General features: G+C 35.3%; 1 protein-coding gene across 5 annotated transcripts in view; it reads left to right on the top strand.

Annotated features, from left to right (window-relative positions):
- baiap2a (BAR/IMD domain containing adaptor protein 2a) overlaps positions 1–15,839 on the top strand; it is a 259,055-nt gene that overhangs the window by 197,873 nt on the left and 45,343 nt on the right. For all 5 annotated transcript variants that reach the window (XM_056454140.1, XM_056454135.1, XM_056454138.1 and 2 more), the window contains one exon: positions 6,769–6,906. In XM_056454140.1, the coding sequence (XP_056310115.1) occupies positions 6,769–6,906 (138 nt within the window). The remainder of the gene's footprint in view (positions 1–6,768; positions 6,907–15,839) is intronic.

Raw genomic sequence — 15,839 nt, 5'->3', positions numbered from 1 at the left:
TCTTCCTGTTCCTGCTGCTAAAAAACATCCCCACAGCATGATGCTGCCACCACCATGCTTCACTGTAGGGATGGTATTAGCCTGGTGATGAGCGGTGCTTGGTTTTGTCCAAATGTAACGCCTGGCATTCACTCCAAAGAGTTTAATTTTAGTCACATCATACCAGAGAATTTAGTTTCTTATGGTCTGAGAGTCCCTCAGATGCCTTTTGGCAAATTCCAGGCTAGAAGTGGCTTTCGTCTGGCCACTCTACTGTACAGGCCTGATTGGTGGATTGCTGCACAGATGGTTGTCCTTCTGTAAGGTTCTCGTTTCTCCACAGAAGAATGCTGGAGCTCAGACAGAGTGACCATCGGGTTAATGATCACCTCCCTGAATAAGGCCCTTCTGCCCCGATCACTAAGCTTACACAGCTGGCCAGCTCTAGGAAGAGTGCTGGTGGTTACAAACATATTCCACTTATAAATGATGGAGGCCACTGTGCTCATTGGAACTTTCAGAGCAGCAGAAATATTTTCTATAACCTTCTCCAGTCTTGTGCCTCGAGACAATCCTGTCTCGGAGGTCTACAGACAATTCCTTTGTCTTCATGCTTGGTTTGTGCTTTGACATGCACTGTCAGCCCTGGGACCTTATATAGAAAGGTGTATGCCTTTTCAAATCATGTCCAATTAACTGAATTTACCTCAGGTAAACTTTAATTAAGTTGCTGAAACATCTCAAGAATGATCTGTGGAAACAGAATGTACCTGAGCTCAATTTAGAGTTTCACAGCAAAGGCTGTGAATATTTATGTCCATGTGTTTTTTTTGTTTTGTTTTGTTTTTGTTTTTTTCTTCAGTTTTTTTATTTTTAATAAATTTACAACAATTTCAAAAAATATGTATTCACATTGTCATTATGGGGTATTGTGTGTAGAATTTTGAGGAAATAAATTAATTTAGTCAATTTTGGAGTAAGGCTGTAACATAAAAAAATTGTAAAAACTGAAGCGCTATAAATAGTTTCCGGATGCACTGTAACATCAGCATACAAACTTATTATACACAGTTAAATGAAGCATTTCAACTGCAACCTACTGCTAAATCAAGTAATCATATTTCCAGTAATTTTAAGTTTGCAGTAAAATATAGTAAATTCTACCAGAGAATAGTGTGTAATCAGAGTAAAGGGCTTTACTATGAAGTCATTTATATGGCTGTAATTTCAGAGTAATTTAATGTAAAATCACAGGGACTTACTGCGAAAATAATAACCTCATAGTAAAAAAAATACTGTGAATTTACATACAGTACATTACTGTGAAAGTAAGTAGCGAGTTGTTGAGTGTCAAATTTTTTACAGTGTAACATCTGAAGAAGTTTTCTACTGGGTCCACCTAAAAGGTGAGAGAGCATCGCTCCCAATTTGCGCACTTTCGCCCCACACATGCATTAGAAATAACAAACTTGCGAGTGGTAAGGACGTGATATGTGTAAATTAAGTTAACTTAATCATTTTTACTAATTTAAGTTGATTGAACATAAAACTATTAAATTGTCCCCCCAAAAAATGCGAAAATTGTGTTTCAACTTTTTTTTTTTTTTTTTTTTTTTAAATAAGTAATTTGAACAAGTAGCAAAAGTTATGTTTTTGAGTGTTCACTGGACCTTTTCCCCTTTGCAAAGAAACTTTCCAAAGATGTCTGTTTCTTACTCATTTTGCTAGCTTGTGTGTTCAATTTTGGCCCTCAAGTGACCGATATGTAACCGAGAGAATATGGTCATTTTTCAAAATCAAAGATTTTTCAAAATAAAAGATCATTCAGACTCAGATAGTAAATAAAACAGAAGCTATTGATGATTTCTTGTGTGCCCCGGCACCGGTCTGTAGCATGGGGGTTGAGGACCAATGATCTAAACCATTGAATTTGTATCAATCTCGAATGTGTTTTGGAGGACATTTACACATATATAACACATCAGACTTGATTTTCACATATGGCTGCATAAAAAAAAAAAAAAAAAAAATATATATATATATATATATATATATATATATATATATATATATATATATATATATATATATATATATATATATATATATTGTAAATGAACAGTTTTTCATATTTTGTGATTCATGTTTTTTTTTTTTTTTTTCATTTATTTATACTGTAGAATTGCATCATGGGATCGTGATCTTTCCTTTTTTAAAAAGTGAGGATTATTTAGATTTTTAATAGTGGGATATACTGCCTTGGTTTATTTTGTAAATTATATAAAAGCCTGGTAATAAACTCCCAGTACTTTTGTTATTTTGCTCACTTAATTCTCTCTTTTTTTCTTATACGAAATAATTTTTTTTTCAAAAGTACTAAAATGTTGATTAAAAATTTACTTTGTTCATTCACACAGTTGAATTTTTAACATCAAAAGTCAACACAGCAGATATAAAAGTCCCATAATACAATTAATAACCGTATAGTAAGCAAATAGGCAAAAAAACAATGAATCACAAAATACAGAACCTGTTAATTAACCTGTTTTTTTTTTTTTTTTACACAATGTGTAGCTCACTGTGAATCATTCATGTGCTAGTTAAAGTTGATAATGTCTGCCGAAACAGGATCTTCCATTCTCCTTTCACCAAACATGCAACGATTGCTCCATCACCCTCATGGTAACACTGTCTTTGTAGACACATTCCTGCTGTGCAAGAACTTGGTGGAGCTGCCAAACTATTTATAGCTATGCAGTCTAGAGATCATACCTCGTGTAGGATGTGCGAAGAGTCATATATCTGGAGATGCTCTGAGCCAAAATGTACCAGCCTCCAGAATTTGGGCGCTGTGCCAGGCTGTGCGGTTGGGATCTTCTTTTCTACTGCACACATCAGAAGGCATCGCTCCGAGAAGCCCAGACCTTTAGTTGTGCTCCAGACCTCAGCAAGATGCCTGGCTTTTGAAGGTTTCTTAGCATGCTGACTTTTTGCGAGGCTTTCGCTAACAGTTGCTGACAGAGGAATTACGATGCCTTCCCAGATGTTCTGTGCGAATGCTAGCAGCGCTGCATGTGTCTGTCACAGAGAATACAATCATGAATTTGGGGAAAGTGCACTTTACATGAGGACTACTCTGCTAGATAGTCAATCAGACATAGAGTTGAAGCAGAGATTTGATGGAGCGCTTTCTGTCTCTGATATTTTGCTTGTTATACTTAAAATGTTAAAAAATGATTTAACAAAAGCTTGCACATCAATCTCTACTGGGTGCTCAGCCAAACAAATAATATGCAAACATACAATTGAAGTCCAAATTTTGTATATTTTTCCCCAGTTTCTGTTTAACGGAAATACGTTTTTTTCTTCAACACTTTTCTAAACATATTCTAATTACTGTTTATTTTTTAATTTTGCCACGATGGCAATATTTTACTAGATATATTTCAAGATACTAGTATTTAGCTCCTTTTCAAGCTGTTTGGACAGACATATGTGTAGATATAGTGTATAGACCGCCATATTGGGGTGATATAAACACACCCAGTCCTTTTTTTTTTTTCAGTTTAACAATATAAAAACAGTGGACCAATTGGAGCGGTTTTCAGACCAACCGCAACTTGACGTAGGAGTGCGGTCTCTCCGCCCACCGAATTGATTGACAGCTGCGTATTAACATGTCTCAGTAGTAACCTGTATAATCACATCAACAAGACCAGACGTGCGCAAAGCAACCGGGAAATAAAGGTCTGTTCAGTTTGCTAGGATCATCAATCATCATCCAATGTGATCGAGTGAGTTTTTCAAGTTTAAATTGTTTTAAAACAGTGCATGTGTGTAATGAATTACAGCGATTCGCTTCAGCTTTACTTCATCAGCACAGCTGCGTGTTTACATAACAGATATTCTGCAGTAGATATTAACCTGTATCCTGTCACATTTGCGTGCAAAAAGAGCGCAAAGCTAAACGCGTGCGGTGTTGTGTGTGTGTGTATCTGTGTAACCTTGTAACGACATTGTGTGACTCATTGTTGCAACTCAACAAATGCATCAAATACTCATTGGTAAAGATCTTACTGTAGTATTTCTCACAAACGCTACATGAGATCTGCTTCCTTTACGTCTGTCTGTTGTCTGAGGCAGCCAAGGGCAGAGATTGAAGCACACTGACAGGCACGTAGGAACGGTGGGCGGGGACGACTAGACTTAAAGGCCCTGTACACAAAAACAGCAACAAGCTCTTTAGACCTATAAAACACTACTGAAAGCTATAATAAATAATCTGATGGGTGTTTTAAGCTGAAACTTGACAGACACATTCTGGGGACACAAAATACTTATATTAAATCTGGAAAAAAGGGGTAACCTAGGTGCCTTTTAAAGTACAATTTAAAGGCTTAACTAGGTTAATTATGCGAGTTAGGTTAATTAGGCAAATCGTCGTATAACAATGGTTTGTTCTGTAGAACATCATAAGAAATTGTTCAAACAGCACATATTTTACCTTTTTTTTTTAACAAGATGTGATATGTATGACTTTGGTGTCTCTAGAATGTCTGTAAAGTTTTAGCTCAAAATACCCATCAGATTATTTATTATATAATAAAGAATCTGCCCATTTTGGTGTCTGAGTACCATGTAGCTGTTTTTGTAGTCTGTGGCTTTAAATCCAAATGAGCTTTACGTAATGATGCATTACGTCAGATAAACAGCAGTCAGTGATATAGACAGACACAGATGAAGCTGAAATAAAGTCACTAGTCATTAATACCAAGTTTAATTGATGTATTTGTGGTGGAATCTATTCAAGCCTTTCTGAAATGAGTCACGCACAAATAAAATTGGCAAATCACACACAAACATGTGCTTACTGACACCATGTGGCAGTAGTGATTATATCGGTTAAGAGTTACACAGCGATTTCAGTCCCCTTATTACAAACATGCTGTTTTAAAAACACAGAGAGTTGTAACATATGTTTTAATCCCAGTTTCTTTGCAAAAAAGGTTCTGTGGACATGTATACATGCTATTATGGAGACATGGCATCTGTCAATCAATTCACAATTTGACACATTTACATCTACATTGGGAAGCAATATATAAATAAACATAAATTCGGTGGGTGGGGTGCCCTTACAGGGGGCTAATAATGTTAAAAACGAAAAAAAAAAAATTCAACTGAAAATATTAAAACTAATATTAAAAACTAAAACCTTAAAAAAAACTGTTTTTATTCTAGCCAAAATAAGACTTTATCCAGAAGGGAAAGAAATATTATAGGAAATACTGTGAAGAAGTCCTTGCTCTATTAAACATCGTTTGTGAAATATTTGAAAGAAAAAAAGTACTGTACTTATCCAGAACGAGCAGAAGGGCTGCCAAAATCACTCTCACATCCAGTACACTACCTCTTTGAACTTTACCTTCTGGTCGACGCTACAGAGCTCTTTGCACCAGAACAGCCCAACACAGAAACAGTTTCTTCCCTCAGGCAATCCATCTGATGAACACTTGATGATAGTAATTATGAAACAAACATCACTACTTGCTATACACTTTTTTATACACAAATACACTTAACAACATACTTTACATGCCAATTTGCACATAACAGCTGCACATATAACGTTGTATAAAGTAATATACCTGTACATACAGTACACTTGACCACTGTGCCTGTACATACATTTGTATATTGGCTTTCACTACTTCTATTTTTTAAAAATATATTTATTATCTGTTTTTTGTCCTGGCACTGTAGTTCTGTTGCACCGTAGAAGCTTTCACATGAAAGCAAATTCCTCGTATGTGTGAACATACCTGGCAATAGAGCTCTTTCTGATTTTGACAACAACAACGTTAAAAAATAACCTTCAACAGATCAGATAAGAAAAAAACACCAAAATTACACAAAACAAAACAAAGATCACATAAATATTAAAAAAAACTGATTCTCAAAAAAATCCAACCATATATTAAAGAAATGGACGAATATCAAACTCTTCATTTAAACATCCCAGAGACTGTGTCTAAAATGAAAATGTAAAAAGCTTCACGTTTCAAGTAATTTGTGGGGTTCTCCAGCAGAATGTGGGTACTTGACTACTTCAATACTAATATATTGTAAAGAAGAAACTGAATGTCTAACCGCTAAAAATAATGCTGTGATATCAAACTATTAGGATCATGGTGTCTAATGGTGCATTACTGTTCAGAAATGTGAGTTTTTAATGGGTTTTGTGCTTTAACAATAACCACGCACATAAGCATATAAACTGGATTACTATTAATATTATTATTATTATTATTAGTAGTAGTAGTAGTAGTAGTAGTAGTAGTAGTATTACATTTATACATTGTAACATTTCACATTAGGAGGAGCATGGCTAAGGCCTGTTGAGCTTGCGCAGAACCAAGTTTTACCAAGTGCAACATGTTTCTGGATCGTAGAACAACATTGCAGTCAAGTTCACTGTTATAGTTAAGTTTCAGCTTACAATCAGAGTTCACATGCTAATCTTCTATGATTTCCCTCTAATTTTAGAAAGAATGGTTGGGATTAGGTTTCGGAGTAGGGATTAGGTTTATAATACATTTTCAGACAGGAATGAAGTTTCAGGATCAACAGAATACAGTCCATTTCATGTGTCTCTAACTGTAAAAGCAGGATGTGGCAGACAGCCAGTGTTTTGAAAGGGTTTTGACTCTCATGTCTTCCTTAACTCCATTGCAACAGTCTGATTTCTGCACTTACCAACAATGTTCTTGTGTTTTTCCTCTCCTAAAGGCGGCTCTTAAGAAGTACCAGATTGAGCACAAAAGCAAAGGCGAGAGTCTGGAGAAATGCCAGGGTGAGCTGAAGAAACTGAGGAGGAAGAGCCAGGGCAGCAAAAACCCCTCCAAGTACGGCGAGAAGGAGTTGCAGGTGAGCCCCCACACCGATTTGGGTCTCCGACACGGTTAGCATGTCGCCTAGCATGAAGGCCTTTGAAAGGGACGGAGGTGGATGGATACCGTGGGCTCTGCTTCAGCAGGACCACCTACGTCATGTTAATGCTGAGATGATTTTAACAGAGTCTGAATGTAAGAAGTGCTGCGAGCCTCTTGTAGCAGCGAGAACACAATGGGTGGGCGAAAGCCGTAGGTGTGTATACAAACAGCGCTGTGGCAGATCAGCTAAGAGGCTGTGCTGAACACACACACAAACACACAAACATCACGGCTGCTTCTTTACAGATTTTTTGTGAGTGGACCAAGCTCCAACCTGTCATGTTAATCATGGTGTTGTGTTGTCATCTGGGAGGATTCTTAGGCCTTATTTCTGGTATAAGGATGATTCCAGTAGGGTACGTTTATTCATAGCAAACCATTCAACCCAGGCTAGTTTGAAACTGTTCCACAGCCTACATTCTTTTGCGAAATGCGGGTTTTTTTCATTGCATGTTTCAGTTGACAAATCCACTAGAGGGTGCTGTTTCAAATCTGAAATATGTTACTTAAGGTGTGTTTTGTTGTACAATACAGACACATTTCGTCCTACTTAGACATCCAGAACTTGTCATAGAGATCACCTTGTGAATCACTGACATAAATCAGACCTATTCATCAGTAATATGTCCTTGTAAATATCATTAGTATTAAAAGATAGAAAAGTGGTTGGTGTCAAACTGCCCTGTAGTGTTCATTTTGCCTAGAAAAAGAACAATGTGACTTTAGTGTTCAACTGTAGTCATACAAAGCTCCAAGAACACATGTGTTTGCTAAAAAAAACTCTTCCGCGTAAGATTAAGGCGTGCCTTTACTACAGACAACACACAGCATGCGTGTTGCACTTCTGAATCTAAGGTCATATTTCTAATAGTAAATGCAAACCATAACTTTGAATTGTAGCTAAATTTAAACAAACCACAACTCAAACCAAGATTATGCTTAGAATCTTGAATAGAATAGAGTTGAATTCTGTGTACAGTTACACCCCTATATTCTAGTTATCTGGAAGATCCCAGATACATTATCAGTTCTACATGTTTCTAACGTATTAAAATATGTCTCTTGTGGTTGGATTTCACTGAGACCTGCAAAAATGTAATATTGTTTCAGCTCTTCGTCCACTTATCACCAGAATTATAGGTGCCTTGAAATGAATGTTTTAGGATAATGGGTTACAAAATAGAAAAATCTCAAAATTAGGGCTGCAACTAAGGATTATTTTAATAATCGCTTAATCTGCTCTTTATTTTTTTGATTAAGCGATGAATCTGATAAAAAAACAACAGCAAAAGCATTTATTTCAAACCCTTTATTCAAAAACAGAACTGAGGTCTTTAGAAAGGGCACATACTTTATAAGCTGTTAAACTAATAATAATAATAATAATAATAATAATAATAAAATATAAGTAGTTTTGTCTTGTTTTCCAATCCAAATATAAAAAAAAAAAATAATTAAATTAAGGTACATACTAGACACATGAAATAGCTAAAGAAATTGTCTCGTTTTCTAAAAAAAAAAAAAAAAAATTCAAAATTAAATGATTGTTTGCTTAAAACAAGAGCAATTATTTGCCAATAGGATAGGAAAAATAATCTTAATGAGATCTCAAACAGAAGTTTTAAGCATCACTTCATTTTCTCATGGTATTTGTCTTGTCTAGTTTGATTTAAGATTTTTTAGATATTTGGACTGGAAACAAGATGAAATTACTAAGTAAGAAAAGCTTTTTTGCAGTGCAGCTATACATGACTACAGATAGAAAAATTAATAATCAAAAGAGGCAAGTGAAGAAAACGTGTCTTTAGTCTTGCAATGCGAAGTGCACATTAACTATACCACCGCTGCTTTACTACTGTTATTAAACTTTTCACTGGTGAGTTTAAAAGATTATCTGGCCCGGGAAGCGAGTTTTGTTAGGCAATCATTATTTTAGAATGTTCACTCTTAATGTTTCCATAGTGACGTGTCATGTTTGTCACGTGACACACCGCAGCCACAATAGCGCTGTATGACAGATGTATCCCTTTTATTATGCTTTTCCGTTTTAATACAAAATATTCACACGCTTGCTCATCATGTCATCAACTACCTCATATTCAATTCACAAAAACGTGTGAGTGTTTTTTGTTGTTTAAAGAACGTAATGATCTTGATTGTTTTTTATTACTTTCACTACGTGTATCTGATATGAATAATACACATCAGCAAATTATATTTGAAAATATTGGTTGTTAGACTTTCGTGTGTGTTTTACAATCTCTAAATGTATTGTTTTACTAGTACTTGTGTATATTTACATGTCTAAAACATAAAATAAGCATTGGGTGGTTGAAAACACTGCATAATTGTGATAGTATTACACATCTTTCTCTGCCTCAGCACCAGCCAATGCACCAAAGCTCAGGTTGAATTTTTCATGTCATGCTTGTCAAGCTGGATAACAAGTAAACACCAGCACCAGGGACATTATGTTCCTCACTTCAAAATGGAACAAAAGTAGGATTCTGTAGTGATTTACCCTGCTGTTGCTCCCTGCTCCTCATCAAAGACTCCACATGTTTGTGTTTCAAGTGCTGGATCATTGCAGTGGTGCTCCCATAATCACTTTTGCATATTTGGCCGTTAACACACTTTTTTTCTGTGTAAAATGCTCCCACACAGGGTCGCACAGATTTCTCTGCCTTCGCCATGTATTGTTCCTCTAACGTTACCTCCGCTCGTTTTTTTGCTCTGCCCTGTTTATGAGGCGCCGAACTCTGCTGGCATCAGTTCGCTCCGCTTTCAATTATTTTTTTTTTATAATCAAATGTCTCCGTGTCATGACGAATCAATTATGAAATTAATTGCCAACACTTTTAGTAATCAACTGAATTAATTTAATCGATTGGTTGTTGCATCCCTACTCAAAATGCTGCCCAGCATGTAGCCATTTGGACAGGCAAAATGTTACTTTTTTGGAAAGAATGAGGTCAATGTATCATGACTAGAAGTTAGAAACTTGCTTGTAGCAACCAGCAACAACAATAGTGAATTAACTGTGAAGTTTATTAGCACTATGACAACAAAACATAATGATTTATCAACCAGATGAACAGTGGAGATGCATTTGCAGGTACACACATCGATCATCTTCTTGTGTTTATGTTCATACTCAGTGCACTGAAGGACTTTTTGCGTATACATTCAAAAAATGACATTTGTTCAAACTACTCATCTAAAATAAGCTGAAAGAACACAGTTTTTATGTTTTTTATTTTTTATTTATTTATTTATTTATTTATTTTTTTTTGGGGGGGGGGGGGGCATCTTAATGGTTTTATTATGTAATACAGTTAAGTTTGTAAAAAAAAAAAAATTAAGTTAACATAATTCTTTCATGTTGTCCAACACAAATCAATTGCGTGGAACCCAGCATTTTTTTACAATGTGCTCACTGCATTTTTCTGTGATTTCATTGTGTCTTGGGGCTTTATCTGTATTTGTTTACCTATTACACCACTTTACATTTTTCCTCTAGTTTCAATGTGAAAACAGACATTTTATTAAACGATACATGTATAAACGTGAAACTTTCAGAGTCTGCAAAAAGGGGGAAAAACACAGTTGTTGTCTTGTAGCCCTAAATGAATTTACCTTTAGAGGCAGAGTAAATACATTCTTGGTCCAGTTTCTCAAAATAAGTCTCACAACAATCAAGTATTTAGTCAGTAGCTGGATCATTTGTGCCTATTTGAACACAGTGTTATCTACTGTGAAAGCGATTTGAACAAATGGGTTTTCAACTACCTTTGGAAGTGGTCGAAAGTAGGCAAGCTTGAAACGTTTTAGAACCTGACCTCTATTAGCATCCTCCTGCTGTGAGCAGATTGACGAAAATGCATCTTAATACCAGGTGTAAATGAGGCCTTGCATTGCAGCAGCAGGGCTGAGGAGACCTGGCGCAGATCAGTAAGCAAAGTGCATGTGTTCTTTGGCCCAGAGCTTTCTGGAAGCTTATACGCTCTGCTGGGTGTGAAAGAAGGAAAAAAGGCCCTCATGACCCCATTACTGAGCCTGATCAGATCACACTTCCTCAAAACGCACAAAAAGTGTGTTTTTAGCTCTGGTGGATTTATTTTCAATTTGGTTACGTTTATTTTAAGTTTCTCGTTACACAGTTTACGTTGAGTATTATCTTCATCTGTTAAATGTAGTGTGTTTTAATACTCTCCCATTCTTTTGAAATTGAATCTTTGTTTCTGTGTTATAAATAAGCCTTGCACAAAACCAAATACAGCAGCTATGAGGATCACCACATACAATACCTGCTTGTATTTGAAGGGATCTTAAAGTCTTAAAATATCTGAAATCTCAAAAGCTAAGTTTTAAAAATTCATACATCTAGTGAAATGTTGTGCTGTAGGTCTTAAATCTTTATTAACAGGTCTTGATTTTCCTTAGTTCATGTATAGCTACCCAATCTGGCCATTAACACCCATACAATCACTTTTAGCATTTTATTTAAATATAGCATTTATTTACTTTCCTTACAGTATAATTTGCATAACTTCTCCATTTATTTACTGCTGAGGATACTGACCTGACCTATATATGTTGTATTATTAAATTATTATTATTATTATTGTAAACTGAAGTAATTGACAGCTATGTTTTGTTCTATTTATGTTAAGGGTTATAGGGTTTGTAAATAGATATATTTGAAAATTACTAAAAAATATCCAAATAAATTTTTCCTATTTATTCATGCTTTTAGATTGCATTATAGGATATTGATCTTTCTTCCAACAACTTTTACCCTGAAAAGTTCAAAAGGTGGCATTTTGAATAGTTTAAAATTAAATATTTTCCGGGTTGGTGTTGTACGTTATGCTACAAAAACCTTTTAATAAACTGCCAGTACATTTTCTGTTATTTACAGACTTCATTTTCTATATATCATTTCTTATACATTATATTAATTTCATATTACTAAAATATCCATAAAATAACTTTGTTAAACTCAAGTTGAATTTTCAGTCGTCAGAGCAGAGAGGGCCTCAATGCAATTCACAAATGATAATAAATAGAAAACACTTGAATTAAACAAAATACAGAAATTATTAATTAAAGGATATTTTTTACACTGTAGAACTAAAAGAAACTACTGGATTATAATATTGTGAATTTAGCAGTTTTAATAAAGAAACTACAGTTAAAGGGCCATTGGGTATGGAATAATGGGATTAAATGAATGACAATGGAGATATACATTAAACGCAAAAATTCAGATATTTTCACCAGTTCTCATATTATCATAGCTTATTCTATGTTTTAAAAATGGTAACACATATGACAAGAACTCTTCATAATAAAACTGTCACAAAACATTAATTTTGATAATCTCAGGTCACTTTGATAGAAAGGTGCAGCATGAAAATATACATTTACTGTGTATCCAAATATAATTAATACTTTTTTCCGTTGTGTATATACACTACCTGATAATATTCTGATTAAATGTTAAATCCTTATTTCAAGCATTTTTTTTTTTTTTTGGTAGTGGTTGAAGGATACTACTGCTTATTTATGTAAGTGTTCATGGCAAAATTAAGTAAACCATGACCAATTAAACACAACAATTCTTCATATAGTGGACTACACTACCTGATAAAAGTCTTGTCGTCGATCCCAGCTGTAAGAGCATCAAATAATAACTTCTAGTTGATCATTTGGAAAAGTGTCAGAAGGTAGATTTTTCTGATGAATTATCTGTTGAACTACATCCCAATCATCACAAATACTGCAGAAAACCTATTGGTACCTGCATGGACCTAAGATTCACACAGAAATCAGTCAAGTTTGCTAAATGAAAATCATGATTTGGGGTTACATTCAGTTTGAGGACATGTGAGAGATCTGCAGAGTGGATGGCAACATCAACAGCCTGAGGTATCAAGACATTTGTGCTGTCATTACATTACAAACCACAGGAGAGGGTAAATTCTTCAGCAGGATAGCGCTCCTTCTCATACTTCAGCCTCCACATCAAAGTTCCTGAAAGCAAAGAAGGTCAAGGTGCTCCAGGATTGGCCAGCCCAGTCACCATAGATGAACATTATTAAGCATGTCTGTGGTAAGATGGAGGAGGAGGCATTGGCGATAAATCCAAAGGATCTTTATAAACTCTGGGAGTCCTGCAAGAACACTCGCTCAAAGTCAGATATTACTGTCCTAAATAGATCATTAAAAATCAATCATATTTTACTTTAAGTACTTTATTTTTTTTACGCGTAATCTAGAGGCCTTTACCTGTCATATTAATCACTTCTGATACCAAATGATCAACTAGGAGCCAAGTTGTTATTTGTTGTTCCTAAAACTTGGAAAAGCGACAAGACTTTTGTCAGGTAGTGTGTATGTATGCAGTTACATGTGTATGTATGTATGTGTATGTATATATGTATATGTGTGTGTATATATATATATATATATATATATATATATATATATATATATATATATATATATATAAAGATTCAGCAAGGATGCATTAAATTGATAAGTAACAGCAAAGACATGTCACAGATTACTGGAGTAATGAGTAATAAAAATCCATCTTTGCGTCAAAGGAATGAAAAAGATTTTCATCAAGTAAGACCTGTTTTATAATGAATCTATAAGTGTCGTGTTTAAGAACTATTATACTTGTGGTAAAAATCAACATAGCGCTGACTTTCCGCTTAAATGGAATGACAACAGACACAGATGTCCAATTAATAATCTCACATTCTATTAACATTAGTAATTCTACTAGAGTTTGTTTCAGGCCGTCAGTTGCCAAGCAACGTAGTCACTTGCTTCATTAATATATAATGTTTGGTCACTGCTTTGTGCATTTTACAATTACATTGAACATAATCTAAATCAGAAATCCAATCAGATATTGTGTAATTAGGCATTTAGATGATAAACATAGATGGATTATATCATGTTTTAGCTTCTAAAAGATTTATTCTCAATACCGGCACCTCTCACTTTCTCTTTTTCATGTAAATGTGGCCTTGAGCGAGAGCAGGAAAAGTCAACTGATTTAGTCGAGAGCCCCAGGGGCGCATAAAGCGGTGTCTGAAATCGCACACACACCATTTCTTCAGCCGTAATACTGTAAATCACAGCACTATCGCCAGGAGTGATGATGATTTGGCGCTTCATGGGTTGTGATTCATTGCAAAAGCTCCATGAACAGACATGAATTGACTACTCTGTCTGAGCGTGTTCGAACGACTCTTTATATGCTTAGTTTTTTCTCACTCTTGTCTGTTGTACCTCTGTCCTCAATTCTATCCCCCCCCCCCCCCCTTCCTGTTGCTGCTGAAATAATTAGTCATTGAAGTCCCTCTGAAGATGCTAATTAGCTAATTATTCAGTTCAGTAGAGTGGTCTGAGGTGCAGCGGGAGGGATATGAGATTCGACGGAGGTCTACGGCGCTGTGATATCACATGTTAACAGACATGTCATGCTTCTGAATGGTGTGGACTACTCAGGGAGTTCAGGGGAAAAGCAATTAGAGTATCTACAGAAGAACACTTGCATGCACTGTTAGCGCACATGGCTCAATTTGGTGTGAGAGTTATCCTGAGAGAGCCGGGGATTGCTGCTTTATGGTGAGGAAGCTGTTGTGCCACAGGATGAAGGACTGCTGATGTCAGAGGAACGAGTGGAGCCGTGGCTATATCAGGTTGACGCAGCGGGAGTCGCAGCAGGAAGCATTTAAGTTAGAGAGGGCTTTGTACTTTACAGCACGCGAGCGTTGCTTGACTTAGAGGGATTCCAGCGCACAGCCAGGGTCCAAAGAACACTTTGTGAAAGCTGTGAGTCCTGGATAATTTGAGAATGATTTAAATAGGTAAGGCTTTAGAGAATACTGTAGTACAGACATTCTAATAGTGACAATTTATGCAGGAGATTGTTTTGTGGGGTGGATGGGTGGTTTCATGGAGGATTATTTGGATCTTAATTTTGATATAAATTTTGTTGTTCCATAGGCCTCGCTATTATGTCCTAGATAGATAGATAGATAGATAGGTAGATGGGTAGATGGGTAGATGGGTAGATGGATAGATGGGTAGATGGATAGATGGGTAGATGGGTAGATAGATAGATAGATAGATAGATAGATAGATAGATAGATAGATAGATAGATAGATAGATAGATAGATAGATAGATAGATAGATAGATAGATAGATAGATAGATAGATGGGTAGATAGATGGGTAGATGGATAGATGGGTAGATGGATAGATGGATAGACAGGTATGATGGATGGATAGATAGGTATGATGGATGGATAGATAGGTATGATGGTGAGAGAGAGAGAGTTTTAATTTTATTGCCACTTCAGCTTCTATGGCTATGTCAGGACAAAAAAAAAAAAGATTAAATTTACCACGTTTTATAAATACCAATTTTCTATAATTATAAAAATATTCTAACAATTAAAAGTAATCAACAGCAATAAATAATACACAAGGTAAAATACATAAATAATAATAATGATAATATATGATAAAAATCTAAAACAGTTTTTTAAGGTTTCCTTTTGATAAAATTTTTTACAATTTTAGACTGATTCACATTTAAAAATATTTCATTTAAAGTCTGTCCAGATAAAAATTGTTGTCTGATAACATTAAAAATGGGGCACTCCACAAGAATATGTTTAACAGTTTGGTTTCTGTTGCAATATAGAATTTTGGGGGTTATTTTCCTTTGAGTAAATGTTCATGTGCAAGTCTCGTGTGTCCAATGCGACATCTTGTATAAACAATCTCATCATATCTTGACTTAAAAAATAAATTTGATTTTTTTTCCTATTTCTGGCTGAA

This window comes from Danio aesculapii, chromosome 3 (genome assembly GCF_903798145.1).
Source record: "Danio aesculapii chromosome 3, fDanAes4.1, whole genome shotgun sequence".
In the NCBI taxonomy this organism is placed as follows: domain Eukaryota; kingdom Metazoa; phylum Chordata; class Actinopteri; order Cypriniformes; family Danionidae; genus Danio; species Danio aesculapii.
The sequence above is the reverse complement of the archived record's forward strand: the minus strand, read 5'-3'. Positions and strand labels throughout refer to the sequence as shown.